This window comes from Mytilus trossulus, chromosome 3 (assembly GCF_036588685.1).
Source record: "Mytilus trossulus isolate FHL-02 chromosome 3, PNRI_Mtr1.1.1.hap1, whole genome shotgun sequence".
Lineage (NCBI taxonomy): Eukaryota > Metazoa > Mollusca > Bivalvia > Mytilida > Mytilidae > Mytilus > Mytilus trossulus.
Window position 1 is genome coordinate 4895755 of NC_086375.1, and position 15254 is coordinate 4911008.

Genomic DNA, 15254 nt, shown 5'->3' on the forward strand with positions numbered 1-15254 from the left:
CAAAAACTTTAACCACAGAGTGAGTGTTATGTTTCCTGGCAGAAAAACTAAGTCCATTTATAAGTAAAATACCGAAAAAATGGAGTTTTATTTTTACAAAATTTACTTCTGCATACTATCTTATGAACATAAACAAGCTTCTGTCCAAGTTTGGTAGAAATCCAGTTTAGTTTAAGAAACTTATTAAAATTTCAAAAACTTTAACCACAGAGTGAATATTTGCTGACGCCGCCGCCGCCGCCAACGCCGACGGAATGTAGGATCGCTATGTCTCGCTTTTTCGACTTAAGTCGAAGGCTCGACAAAAAGATAGAAATTTTAGCATATTCAAAACTACCATTCAAGTTGAGAGTATAAATAAATTGTTGGTGAATATTAGTTGGTTTACAATTTTTTTTTCATCCTCAGAAGTAATAATTTTGAATAAATCTACAGGAATCATTTCACATTATAACAGCTCAGGTAGATTTTCATTTCTATCTTAAGTATGATGACAATAAAAGACATTGTTATAAGCACTAGCACTGGGTTTCTAAGTAATGTGCCCTTTTTCTACCTTTGGCTAGTAAATATTTAATTGACTTGAGCTTTATAGTGTGTGTTTCTAATCCTACATCATATGATGGATTTTAGCTTTGCAATTTTTAAATACAACCAATCAGAATCAAGGTTACAAAGATCATTATGTATTAAAATAGATGAAAAAAATTGATGTATACAAGAATAAGTACTTTCAACAGTGTGTTTGTTTACAATGACAGATTAGTATATATAAATAAAATATACACTCATATGCATACATAACTCAAAATACATATTTATAGGCATACACAATTTAAAATACATTTTACTATGCATACACATTACTTTGCTCTTAAATCTGAAAATCATAAAATGTCACAAATCTATCAATAGTTTTATAATATTAAAAAACATTAGGACTATTTCAAAATAGTGTGTTATTTTGAAGTGTGCACCACATTTTTATGTTTTTTTCAATAGACAGAAAAGATATTACAGTCATTTCTTATAATTTAATGATAAATTCCATTTTAAACCGGAGTTAACCATGAAAAAACGTTGATGACGTCAGGGTCACATGACAAAATTATGTCTATGAGCTGATAAACATAACAATGTCAGCCAATCAGAAGACAGGTTACATCCAAGATTAAATTATCATGTAATAATGAAAGAAACAATTATTCTTCAAAATATCTTAAATTTTATCTGAGTGCCAATAGTGAAGCATGATCTGCTTACCCTTCTAGAGCACCTGAGATCCCTACCAGTTTTTGTTCGGGATCGTTTTATCTCAATTTATAATTCTTTGATGTAGTGTTTTGGGGACTTTGCTATTTTATCTCTTTTAATTTCTTGCCATGCGGTTTGTAGTTCATCTCCACTTTATTAGTTTCTCTCTCTTTTAAATGTTATATATATTAAAATAAGAAGATGTGGTATGATTGCCAATGAGACAACTCTCAATTAGAGACCAAATAACACAAGATATATATGCTTTCTCTTCTAGAGCACCTGAGATCACTACCAGTTTTTGTTTGGGATCATTTTATCTCAATCTATAATTCTTTGATGTAGTGTTTTGAGGTCTTTTGTTATTTTGTCTCTTTTAATTTCTTGCCATGGTGTTGTTAGTTTATCTCCACTTTTTTAGTTTTGAATATCACCTTGGTATTTTCTCTCTCTTTTACATGTTATATATATTAAAATAAGAAGATGTGGTATGATTGCCAATGGGACAACTCTCAATTAGAGACCAAATAACACTAAATATATATAGTATATCTGATACTTACAGCTCCTGACAAATCAAATGTACAACCAGCATTGTTATACAGATTAACTTCTGCAGCAACAACTTTCCCTTCCTTTGTAAATCCAACCTGAAATCAAAAATTTATAATGATTATTCCCTTTTAACAAGTAAGGAATATGACAGTTGTTGTCCATTTGTTTGATGTGTTTTATCCTTTGATTTGTCATTTGATTATAGAATTAATGTTTTGAATTTTCCTCAGAGTTCAGTATTTTCGTTATTTTACTTTTGTTAAAACTCAAATAAAATTTTGATATACAGATAAATTTCTGCAGTAACTAATTTCCTTTATAAATGGGAACAAAAATCATAGTTTCTATTAAGTGTCACTGCCTAGCCATTTCTGTATTGGTATAGATTTGCTGTTAGCATATACATCCTAAGGGATGAAGGTGAATACAGCTGATTGAGAATCTATACCATGGCTAATACTGAATCAGCCAGTATATAATTCCCTTTCTACACATATTCATGAGGATTTATATTTGCGTTATTTTTCTACATGCAAATGTGAACATATAAATAGCAAATACAAAATAACAAATTATAGGTGCTTCTCTTATGAACTTTAATACCTTATATTGTCCTAAGAATGGATGTCTTGTCCCTGTAATCAACATATCCTCATCTCTGTCCAACATACAACGCACTGGCTTTTTTAACCTGTAAAATACGTTATTTAATATTTACTGATAAGAAATATATATCAATGCTGCATTCAGACTTTCAACCAATATTGTGAAATAAATGAATTATGTGATAAAATTGAGAATGGAAATGGGGAATGTGTCAAAGAGACAATAACCCGACCAAATAAAAAAACAACAGCAGAAGGTCACCAACAGGTCTTAAATGTAGCGAGAAATTCCCGCACCCATAGGCGTCCTTCAGCTGGCCATGTGACACAGATGAACGCTCCTGCTTCACGGCTTGTATATAAAGTTATAAAGGGACATAAATAGAAAATAGTGAAAGTGACTTGATCTGTGTTTATGATAATAAGCATTGTGTATAAGTTGCATGTAATACCTCTTCCAATGTGGTGGGGGCATACAAATGAAGGTATTATTTTATTATTATTTGATTACAAGGTATTTATCATACATGTACAGTAACTGTGACACTCGATAAAACTTACTTATGAGCTGCTAGAGCCACTGGTGTAGTCAGGCAGATGGATCTGGTTTCTTTTCCTCCAAATCCTCCACCTAAAATGTAACCAGTCACAAAAATATTATCTTAAATCCCATCACATACACTTTTTATCTCCCCTTTCATTTTTATTTCTCTGGTGTATTCAAAAATCATTGTAATCTTTGTATGAAATTTTAAACAAGCAATGATCCATGGTTGGTGAACAAAGTGCATATTTTTATTTTTAATTTGTTCTTTACTTTACCTTCTGTTTCATTAAGGTGAAAGGACAATAAGAAGAGATAAAATTAAAATGATATATCAGAAAATTGCTGGATATGAAAAAAAAACCCAGCGAGAATTGTAAATTTTATGTTGACTTTATATTTTTCTTAAGGAATTAATATAGTAGTACTAATGTACTGACCTGATGTTGCAGTCTTGTAAATATTGAAATCCTTACATTTCGCCTTTCCTATATAGATTAGACCGCTGATTTTCCCGTTTGAATGGTTTTACACTAGTTATTTTTGGGGCTCTTTATAGCTTGCTGTTCTGTGTGAGCCAAGAGACCATGTTGAAGGGGGTCTCATTGGGGGGTTCCGATCCCAGATCTCACGCTTACTGTTTTGTCAGATTCCTGTATCCCGCTTACACTATGTATGTAAGCAATTCTCATTTTTTTTGGTCATTTCTAGCGTCCCGCAAAACCTCATTTCCCATTTTAATTTGACTTTCATGTGTCACGCTTACAAAAAATCGGCAATCCCGCATAACCCTTAGACCTCAATGAGACCCACGTTGTAGACTGTTCTTTGACAGATAATGGTTTACTTTTATAAATTGTGACTTGGATGGAGAGTTGTCTCATTGGCACTCACACCAAATCTTCTTATATCTGTAAACATATCACTTGTTGCTTGTATGGAACAGAATAATACTTACCTAATCTTTTAACTCGAACAAGGATTTTATTAGCTGCTACACCTAAGGTCTCAGCAACTACCATCTGCAAAACAAATATGCCAAGAGTGACAAGCGGAAAGACAAACACATATGAGGCTGTAGGGAGCTCAATAATTACGTTTTTAATGAAAGGGCTATTGATGGGCACTTTCTTATCAACCCTGCCATACATAACATTTTTTAAATAGATTATTTCATATAAATGTTAAGGCTATCCATCTAAAATAACCACCACCCATCAAGTTTTAACAAGAGTGTTTTCCAACAAACAGACAGACATGTAAACCTTACAAAAAGGCAAGTTAAATATATCGGTATTAAAAAGCCTTGCCCTAAAGTGTCAAAATTAATGAAATATTTGGCATTAACAAAATTACAGATCCCACCTACCTGTGTTTCTGTAGGGTTTTGTGTTGACACAAATAATTCCATTTCCCTGTCCTCATTCTTAGGTATAGCCAGGGTGGCATTTGTTTCTAGATAAAAGTGTTCCTGTCCCCCTACATGTACCTCTCCTTCTATCACATGATCAGCTTGTTCAAATCCTTTCACAATGTCTCCACAGTTAATAGTTTTAGCTTCAGTCCAGTAAGAATTCTTGGCTATAGCTTCCTACAATTTTAAGTGAAATAAAAAAAAATTGAAAATTAATTTCTGGAATTTTAATATCGACTAAATGAGCTACATGATGGGTTCCACATGTAGAGCAAGATCTGCCTACCTTTCCACAGCTTCTAAGATCACCACCAGTTTATTGTGGGTTTTATGTTGCCAAGGTTTTAGTTTTCTATGTCATGTTTTTATACTGTTGTTTCTCTTTCGCGCTTTTTTTTTTAGCCATGGTGTTGTTAATTTATTTTTGATTTTGAGTTTGAATTTCCCTTAGGTATCTTTTACCTCTTTTCTACAACTTTTGTTACACGATGAATTGTTTAATTATAATGTTATGGCAAATCAGATGAAAACAAAGGGCTTAAATTGTAATGAAAATAGATATATGCATCTGCTCCTACAAATTGTAAACTGAATTATTTGATTTCCAACAAGAATGTTTCCCCAGTACACCAATGCCCCATCCACACTATCATTTTTGTCGAGCCTTCGACTTTAGTCGAAAAAGCGAGACTAAGCAATCCTACATTCCGTCGTCGTCGTTGGCGGCGTCAACAAATATTCACTCTGTGGTTAAAGTTTTTGAAATTTAATAACTTTCTTAAACTATACTGGATTTCTACCAAACTTTGACAGAAGCTTGTTTATGATCATAAGATAGTATCCAGAAGTAAATTTTGTAAAAATAAAATTCCATTTTTTCCGTATTTTACTATAAATGGACTTACTTTTTTCTGCGGTGAAACAAAACATTCACTCTGTGGTTATAGTTTTTAGAATTTTAATGACTTTCTCAAACTATCCTGGGTTTGTACCAAACTTGGACAGAAGCTTGTTTATTATCATAAGATAATATCCAGAAGTAAATTTTGTAAAAATAAAATTCCATTTTTTCCATATTTTACTTATAAATGGACTTAGTTTTTCTGCAGGGAACCATTACATTCACTCTGTGGTTAAAGTTTTTTAAATTTTAATAACTTTCTTAAACTATCCTGGGTTTGTACCAAACTTGGACGGAAGCTTATTCATGATCATAAGATTGTATCCAGAAGTAAAGTTTGTAAAAAGATTACTCTGTTTTTTCTGTAATTTACTTTTAAATGGACTTAGATTTTCTTACAATCATAAAATAGTAACAAGAGGAATATTTTTATTGATTTTTTTCCTCATTGTTGTTGAGCCTGCGATTTACAGCAAAAATAGGCGAGACACTGGGTTCCGCGGAACACTTACAAATTTTCTATGTTCAGTGCACTGTGAAAATGGGGTAAAATCTCTAATTTGGCATTAAAATTAGAAAGATCATATCATAGGGAACATGTGTACTAAGTTCCAAGTTCATTTTACTCTATTACCCTTCATTGAGACGCTTGCTCAAGTGTGCGCTTTATTAAATACGACTCTATCCTATGGCAAATACTCTATCACCCTTCACAGAGACGCTTGATCAAATGTGCCCTTTATTAAATATGGATGGTTATGTACAAGATGTCATAGTTTATTACTTTGAATTTTAAATTTAATCGACAGTAATAACAGAACATTCAGTATAATAAATTAAATAACACATAGCTGAGAGGGTGATAGAGCAGATTGGAACCCCTCGAAAAGGCATTGTCAACCTTGGCTTCGCCGCGGTTGACAATGTTTTCTCGGGGTACAAATCTGCTCTATCACCCTCTCAGCTATGTGTTATTTATATAATGTCTTACCTTAATAGTAATTATACTTTCAAGTTTTTCATATTCAATATGCACAGCTTTAGCAGCAGCCTGAGCATGAGCTTGTGTATCGGCTATAACAGCTCCAATTATATGTCCAATACACAACACCTACAAACAGACAATATTGACACAATTATAGTCTACATTTCTATCTAATAAAAACATGATAATACACAGGTGTGTGAGTTGGAGTGATTGGTTAGGTAAAGGGGGAAAGTAGACATACACAAAACAACAATCCAGAACAATAAAGAGAAATAGCAAAACTGTTGATTAATTGATTTTTGTGGAATGAGGAACAATTGCATATTCCTGGATATTTGAGTTCTTCATCACAGTGTTGCTAGAATTTATAAATTTGTTTTAATAAAACTATTGATTTTTTCTACAAATACCTACACTTTGACATAACAAATACAAGATAATTTTCAAGGGGTTAGTGTAAGTTATTCATAGTTACCTCAGTGGTAGCAAATGACTCCTCAGGAATAATTCCCCAAGTATTATGTCCTGGAACATCTTTGTGAGAGATAAAATCAACCACTCCTGTCATTGACAATGCCTTAGTAGGATCAACCTTCAGTAATTTAGCATGAGCCTGTGTACTGGTAACTAAGGCTAAATATAACTCTCCTGCAAAGAAAATATAAATACAGTTGAAATAAATTTCTTCCCTATTTATGAACCATTTTTATGAATTTTGTAGTTATTCAAAAACTGCTATCTTTAAATTAAAGTTAAATTGCATGTAGAGATCTTCTTTTTTCTTAAGTGATTAAATGATTATTTGAGTTGATAATAAATGCCACTTGGATATATTGGTACCATGAGAGAACCACAACCTTTGGCAGGAAGACTGGAAATCCAAAAATTGCCAATAAATAAGAACCATTTCATATTACAGAACCAAATATTTCAGCTACACAGTAACACTGATGATAGTTTGTCCAATTCATACAGTTCTGGTGCTTCCATTTTCACCATCTAGTTTTTCTCATTTTTCTTGCATGTAGATTTTGTTTTACTCAAAACCTTAGTTTAAAGAGAATGCATGGATAGCAATAATTTTAGAACATCAGAAATGGTCTTTTTTAAGTCTATTAGTTTAATAAAAGAAGACAAGAGTGCACACACTGAAATTCCTCGCCTTCTTTACTAATCATTGATATTATGTTGATAGTCCTAATAATAAAGCTTTATTACAACTGTCACATAAACTTAACATAAACCAAGAAAACTAAACATTGACCTTTGAACCATGAAAATGAGGTCAAGGTCAGATGAACCATGCCAGGTAGGCATGTACAGCTAACAATTCTTCTATACGACAAATACAATTGACTTATTGCTTATAGTTTAAGAAAACAGACCAAAACACAAAAGCTAAACACTGAGCAATGAACCTTAAAAATGAGGTCAAGGTCAAATAAAACCTGCGCGACTAACATGTAGATCATAAAATATTTCCATACACCAAATATAGTTGACCTTTTGAATATAGTATTAGAAAAAAGACCAAAAACCCAAAAACTTAACTTTGACCACTGAACTATGAAAATGAGGTCAAGGTCATATGACACCTGCCAGGTAGACCTGTACACCTTACAACCATTCCATACACAAAATATAGAAGACCTATTGCATACAGTATAAGAAAAACAGACCAAAACACAAAAACTCAACTATAACCACTGAACCATGAAAATGAGGTCAAGGTCAGATGACACCTGCCAGTTGGACATGTACACCTTACAGTGCTTCCATACAACGAATATAAAAGACCTATTGCTTATGGTATCTGAGATATGGACTTGACCACCAAAACTTAACCTTGTTCACTGATCCATGAAATGAAGTCAAGGTCAGGTGAAAACTGTCTGACTGGCAAAAGGACCTTGCAAGGTACGCACATACCAAATAAAGTTATCCTATTACTTATAATAAGAGAGAAATAACATTACAAAAAATATTAACTTTTTTTTCAAGTAGTCACTGAACCATGAAAATGAGGTCAAGGATATTGGACATGTGACTGGCGGAATTTCGTAACATGAGGCATCCATATTCAAAGTATGAAGCATCCAGGTCTCCCACCTAAAATATAAAGCTTTTAAGAAGTGAGCTAACACCGCCGCCTCTGGATCACTATCCCTATGTCGAGCTTTCTGCGACAAAAGTCGCAGGCTAGACAACAAGTAAAACTATTGTCAAATATTGCTTTTCCATGGAGATCAACAAGCAGTATTTGATACTATATTACAAAAGATAATATACCTTCAATTGATGGCATATCATCCACATAAATAGCTTCTCCTGTGGCTTGTTTCATGGCAGACAAATGGGTCAAAGGTCGTCCAACAGCATCTTGTGGCAGCTGCCCAGGTGCGACTTCCTCATAGATTTGTGAACCTTTACTAGCCTCTCGATGGAAATTAGGTGTTGCACTTGTAAACGACTTTGGCACTTTCTTACTTGGTCCTGACTTCTATAATAAAAATTATCTAAACATTTGAAGAAATTCTATGTTGAATATCGTAAAATTGAAAATAGTTCTAATAGATGAAATATTAAATAAGGGGATAGATAACTTTCATTGAGACAACTATTCACATAATACAGAGGACACTTAGCAGGAATGTAGAATGCAAATGTCTGTATAATCCCATGAATCTATTGTTATACTATAGTTGTTAATGTTTGTGTCATTTTGGTCTTTTGTGGATAGTTGTCTCATTGGCAATCATACCACATCTTCTTTTTTTATATTATAGACAAATACAGAAAATAAATTCATCAATTATATAATTATATGATTCTTAAAAAGTCTACTGTACCTGTTGTTGAAGTTGTAACTGTGTTGTTAAATAAAACTTGAAGAAAAAGCTTGTTGTAAGTGTTCGTCTGTATTCTACCATCCCACCAGGAGCACCAGGGGTCAACTGAAGGTCATCAGCCATCAGATGACAGACATCATCTATCAAACTTTCATCCCACTTCCTGTTAAAAAGAAATAAAACTTATTGTTAGCTTACAGCTTTTGGGTCAAACTGAATGGTGGTCAGCAATCAATCAATTATCAAACACGAATATATACCTTATCCTTTAGCTGAACTTTAGCCACTTCTTTGTGTCCTTATTGTAAACCAACTCATTTTTTAAGCAATTATTTATAAAATTGATAAAAAAAAAGAAATAAAATGGCCAATCATATTTTAAACTTTGATAATCCCTATAGTATACATCTAGTAAGTAAGAAAATCATGAAAATAGGATGCTGAGAGCAAAACTAAACAAAATGCCTTGATGAGACAAGTTTTGTTCATTTTTTGTATATAATTTAGTCTGTTAATTTTCTCGTTTGATTGGTTTACATTGTCATTTCAGAGCCTTTAAAGCTTACTATGTGGTACGGCTTTGCTCACGTGGATTGTTTTCTCATTAGCAATCATACCACATCTTCTTTTTTTTATAATAACCCCTACAAAACCTTCCTACAAAACACAGTACCTTCCAACCACCTCCTTCATAGCCTTGACAGCCATTACTGTTGTGGGTGCCATTCCTCCAAACGCCATGGCCATCTCCTTAATAACATAAGTATTGTCCTCAAACAGAACTCTGAAGCCAGCGTTGACTATAGCTATATCATCTTCTCTTCTGTTGGCTTGTTTGTACCCTCCAAAGTATTCATTCTGTAAAATTATCATTTGAAAAATATTCAGTGTACAGTTTTTATTAAAATATTGGTTTCCAATATTTCATAAAATAACACATTTAAAATAGAATATAATTTGTCTGATAACACAAATGCCCCAGCTCAAACTTTGCAAAGATAATAGGACATACAGAGAAGGAAGGACTGACATTCAAGCATAACATTTAATGCTCCTTACGGCTTATGACATGGGGCAAAAAAAACATTTGAAAGGCAATCATGGTTGGATTTTATCAAACCATATGTTGAAGGAGACACAAAATTGTCTACAGTATATTTGTTTCTAAAATCATAATTTCGTCTTCACCTTTTATCTTCTAAGATATAAAAGTTTTTATTTTGAATAAAATGTATACAAGTTTCAAAATTTTATGGAAAAAAAACACATTTGAAGCTTTTTTCATTTTGACCTTGACTGTGAGAAATCAGAAAACATGGAACGCTATCAATCAGAAATCTAACAAATGTGGTTACCTTTACAAGACCTGCCAACTATCCAAATTTTACAAGGAGCATCCCCATGAAAGGTATTACCTGTTTTGTGAAATTCTTTATTATATAAATTGATGACCACAACATGAGCACTCAAATGAATTGAAAGGGTATTTAAGCACATATCTATTCATTGAAATTATAGTATTATATTAAGAAAACTTATTACAATATAAGGTCCTCTTGTGCTTCAAACATGTCAAATCCCCATGCAGATTTTGTAAAGTTGGCAGGTATGCAGTATACTTACTTTCCTAGTAAATGGTATAGTAACATTGAGTAAAACCTCATCTGATTTTAAAGCTGTCTTTCTGTATCCCAGGAAAAACTTATCATTCATTGTTATGTTTCTCTTAGAACCATCTGAAAATATAATTTATTTTGAATAAGTGAAAATATGAGGAACACAAATACAGGTGCAACACAAACAAACAAGGTTTATCTCATGATAATGTTTACAGTTACTGTCAAAAGATCAAAACTATATGTTGAGCATTAAAATTACAGAAATCTATAGCTGGTAATGATAATATGGATAGCTATTCCATTAAATCATATTTTTACATTTCGGTAAAGTTTTGTGGACTGTTGTTTGTCTATTTTATGTCGTGGTCATGATGTTATAATTTTTTTAGTTTCATGGTTTTAGAATCTTCCAATTATATGCTTTGTCATTTTCAGAAAGTTATTAAAAGCAGATAAGATGAATAATGGACAGGTTTATCAAATTTCTTAAGAAGCAGAAATCCAGAACAATTGAATTCACCCCTATTTGTTTTGTAAAGGTGAGTGAGTCATCTTCATATTTAGTAACTGGAAAGTATTCTTTGTATAAAATTGAGAATGGAAATGGGGAATGTGTCAAAGAGACAACAACCCGACCAAATAAAAAAACAACAGCAGAAGGTCACCAACAGGTCTTCAATGTAGCGGGAAATTCCCGCACCCGGAGGCGTCCTTCAGCTGGCCCCTAAACAAATATATACTAGTTCAGTGATAATGAACGCCATACTAATTTCCAAATTGTACACAAGAAACTAAAATTAAAATAATACAAGACTAACAAAGGCCAGAGGCTCCTGACTTGGGACAGGTGCAAAAATGTGGCGGGGTTAAACATGTTTGTGAGATCTCAACCCTCCCCCTATACCTCTAACCAATGTAGAAAAGTAAACACATAACAATGTTTGTGAGATCTCAACCCTCCCCCTATACCTCTAACCAATGTAAAAAAGTAAACACATAACAATGTTTGTTTTAATATCATTCCTAGCCTAGTATTGTTCCTAATGTTGTCTAAGTCACAAGGTTGTCTATAAAATGGAGACTCGAAATTTTGACATTTTGAAACTATTGCTTTAGCATCTATCATGTATAGAAATTTTCATTTTATAAAAACTGGTTACCTGCAGACTCCACCTCGAGGACAGCACCAGCAGCAAGAAACAGTGGGTTTAGATCTGATATAGGACTAGCTGTTATAATGTTCCCTCCAACAGCCTAAAATACATCAAGAAGAACATTTGAACACTAGACCATTATAATAAATCATTCAAATATTCATGTATTTTGCATAAACATATTAGCTAAGAAATTTTTTCTCAGATATTTATTTATTCAGTGACTATACAATGATTGTGGACAAAGGAAGAAAATTATTTGTTTAGATTATTTATTTGGGGAAATTTGGGGAAATTTGTTAAAATTGGTATAATTTATAATTCCATTACTATTTCTCACAATACTGGCCGTGTAAATATTCTTGTCAGGTTACTTCTGGTTTATTTTAACACAAACTTACTGCTACATTCCTGATTTGGTGTCCAGCAAACCATCGCAATATTTCCACAATCGCTTGGAAAACTCTGGTCTGGTAATCTGTAATGGAATGAAAACAAAACATGTAGATCTCATAAACATGTTTCACCCCAACGCTTTTTTGAGCCTGGTCCAAGTCTAGGAGCCTCTGGCCTTTGTTAGTCTTGTATTATTTTAATTTTAGTTTCTTGTGTACAATTTGGAAATTAGTATGGCGTTCATTATCACTGAACTAGTATATATTTGTTTAGGGGCCAGCTGAAGGACGCCTTCGGGTGCGGGAATTTCTCGCTACATTGAAGACCTGTTGGTGACCTTCTGCTGTTGTTTTTTATTTGGTCGGGTTGTTGTCTCTTTGACACATTCCCCATTTCCATTCTCAATTTTATTTTTACAGAAATTGAGGACATTTTAAGAATATGAATGACAAATAAATAAACTTAAATGACTAAATTATAGCTATTCAGTTTTGATCACTTTCTGTCAGTCAAGTTATAGAAAAACAAACGAGTTAGTAAAGTGATATCATATAACTTACTTGTAATTAAAAGAAAAGATTTCATTTCAGATATGTTTTTACCATTCAAATTATCTATAACTGTATAATTATTTTTTTTCTCTAAAATTATTAATATACATGCTTTTAATGTGTATTCTATTTCTTTGAAGTTTATACAGATGGATCAAATGTGAATATCAAAATACAACCTTTAACCTCAATACCTAAAGTATTCTATGATTCAAATGGAAGCAGTTATTTCAGAGTTTTTGTGATGTTTTATGTGAATGAAAAAGAGATAATGAGAAATACCCCACAAAAAACTTGCTTCTGATAGCATAATTCGTGATTTAAAATCCTTAACCTTTTATATCTAATTAATCGCACGTTTTCCCCCATTAATAAACGACAGCACAAACTTGCTGAATTATCTTATCAGGTAACTCTTGACCCTATATTACCTGGCAGCTCCTTTATGAGTGTCTTTAATGTATTCTCTATATCAGTAAGAGTTACAGATGACCCAAACTTGACCCCATTGTCAAGTTTTGTAATTTGGTTGAGTTCTGGTATGTGAGTACAGCCGATTATAACTGGGTAATTCATATTCTTTAACTTGACTTCTAAACCTGTGAAAACAAAACAATACATTTTCAGTAAGAGGAAAACAGACAGCTTTATAGCACATGCTGCTTTTGATTTTGAAAACAAACTGACACTGTAATTTAAGATGGGTTAACCCCTACTGATGCTTTATTCACATATGTAAACTCATTGAAATGCAAACATAAGTTTTGTCATTATCTTGGTGCTTTTCAAAAAGATCAAAAGCACACATTGACCCTGCTTTCAAAAACATGTCTCAGGTAGTTGTCTTCCAGAATTTCCTTCCATATGTTCCTAAGGAAAGAAAGACAGTGGTTTATATAAAAAAATTCAATAATTCAATCAAGAAGACAAGTTCTATCATTTATAAGTTGTTGGCTTGCTGTCAAATTTAAATAAACTTAAAATCTCTCTTTTTTTACTTCTGGTTGAAAAAAAGGATTAAGTAGATAAGGTTAAGTTGACCATTTTCTGTGAAATTTTTGTAAGTTGAAATACATATTGATAGTGAAATTTTTGTAATTACATACCAACTTCTGTATTTCCTATGACTAGTTTGGCTTGAGGGTGTTTAGCTTTTAGTTCTAGTAGTTGTTTAAGTGTTGTTGGTCTGTACCATTCTACCTTCTCTCCTTTGAAGGAAATAGTTTCTACATCAAATTGGTCAGTCTGAAGAAGAAAAAAATAAATATAAACAACAAATTAATGTAACTGATGAAAAGTTTAAAAATTACAATACTGTGACAATAAATCTTTGGTGAGCTAAAATAAGACTTGATTGTGGTTTATATAATATCTTATTTCTAGAAGAAAGATACAATGTTGTGTATTTATAGATTATCTTTGATAATCTCAACAAAATTGATTTTCTCAGTTCAGCCAGTAAGGCGAAAGTGAGAAAAGCAATTGAGTTGATATGACCAATGAGAATCTGTTTATCGCTATTTTACCTATGACGACGTTGTCAATTTCATTAGTAATGCCACATGTCTCATTAGTTTCTAGCGAGTAGCATGATATTATCAGATTATTACATGGCATTTTTCATATCGCATGTATTATCAGCCCTAGGTTCAATATCAGCCCAAGAGCTGCATGGCTCGAGGGCTGATATTGACCGAGGGCTGATAAAACATGCGATATGAAAAATGACATGTTATGATCTTTTTATCATATGCTTCAACAATGGAGAAAAATAACAGTTTCATATATTGATCCTTTTACGTGGTTCCCAAATAGAAGTTCAAAGATTGAAAAGGTCACGCACAATGGACCCCAAATTTAGTACAGTCTTTATGAAATCTTTCTATCATATACCGCAACAGAAAAGAAAAATATTTTAATATGGACGGAACGACAAAAAATAATTCATCAATATACATAATTAACAAGTTGTTTGGAAAAGTAAACTCGTTTAATCCATGCGTCGTTCGGTCACGCGTTGTCTTATTTTTGATATTCAAATACGCCGATTATTTATTATCAGATTATTACATGGCATTTTTCATATCGCATGTATTATCAGCCCTAGGTTCAATATCAGCCCAAGAGCCGATCTTTTTATCATATGCTTCAACAGAAGAGAAAAATAACAGATTCATATATTGATCCTTTTACTTGGTTCCAGTAAAGAAGTTGAAAGAGTAAAAAGTTCACTGACGTCGGACCAAAAATGATTTGATACATTCAATATGAAATCTTTCTATCATATGCCTCAACAGAGAAAAAAAACACATTTTTATATGGACGAATCGACAAAGAAAATAATTCAACAATATACATAATGAACATTGTTTTGAAAAGTCAACTTTTTTAAAGTAACTTTTTAAATTATGTTTCAGAAAAACT

At 32.5% G+C, this 15254-nt stretch overlaps 1 protein-coding gene across 1 annotated transcript in view; it reads right to left on the reverse strand.

Moving 5' to 3' along the window:
- Positions 1–15254, reverse strand: part of LOC134710030 (xanthine dehydrogenase/oxidase-like) — a 57843-nt gene that overhangs the window by 24202 nt on the left and 18387 nt on the right. Inside the window, exons 9-23 of the mRNA XM_063570181.1 lie at positions 13937–14075; positions 13262–13429; positions 12285–12361; positions 11890–11983; positions 10734–10846; positions 9784–9968; positions 9111–9273; positions 8551–8761; positions 6737–6909; positions 6265–6384; positions 4328–4549; positions 3917–3980; positions 2976–3045; positions 2413–2500; positions 1818–1904 (exon numbers count right to left, since the gene is read on the reverse strand). Of these exons, the coding sequence (XP_063426251.1) occupies positions 1818–1904; positions 2413–2500; positions 2976–3045; positions 3917–3980; positions 4328–4549; positions 6265–6384; positions 6737–6909; positions 8551–8761; positions 9111–9273; positions 9784–9968; positions 10734–10846; positions 11890–11983; positions 12285–12361; positions 13262–13429; positions 13937–14075 (1974 nt within the window). The remainder of the gene's footprint in view (positions 1–1817; positions 1905–2412; positions 2501–2975; positions 3046–3916; positions 3981–4327; positions 4550–6264; positions 6385–6736; positions 6910–8550; positions 8762–9110; positions 9274–9783; positions 9969–10733; positions 10847–11889; positions 11984–12284; positions 12362–13261; positions 13430–13936; positions 14076–15254) is intronic.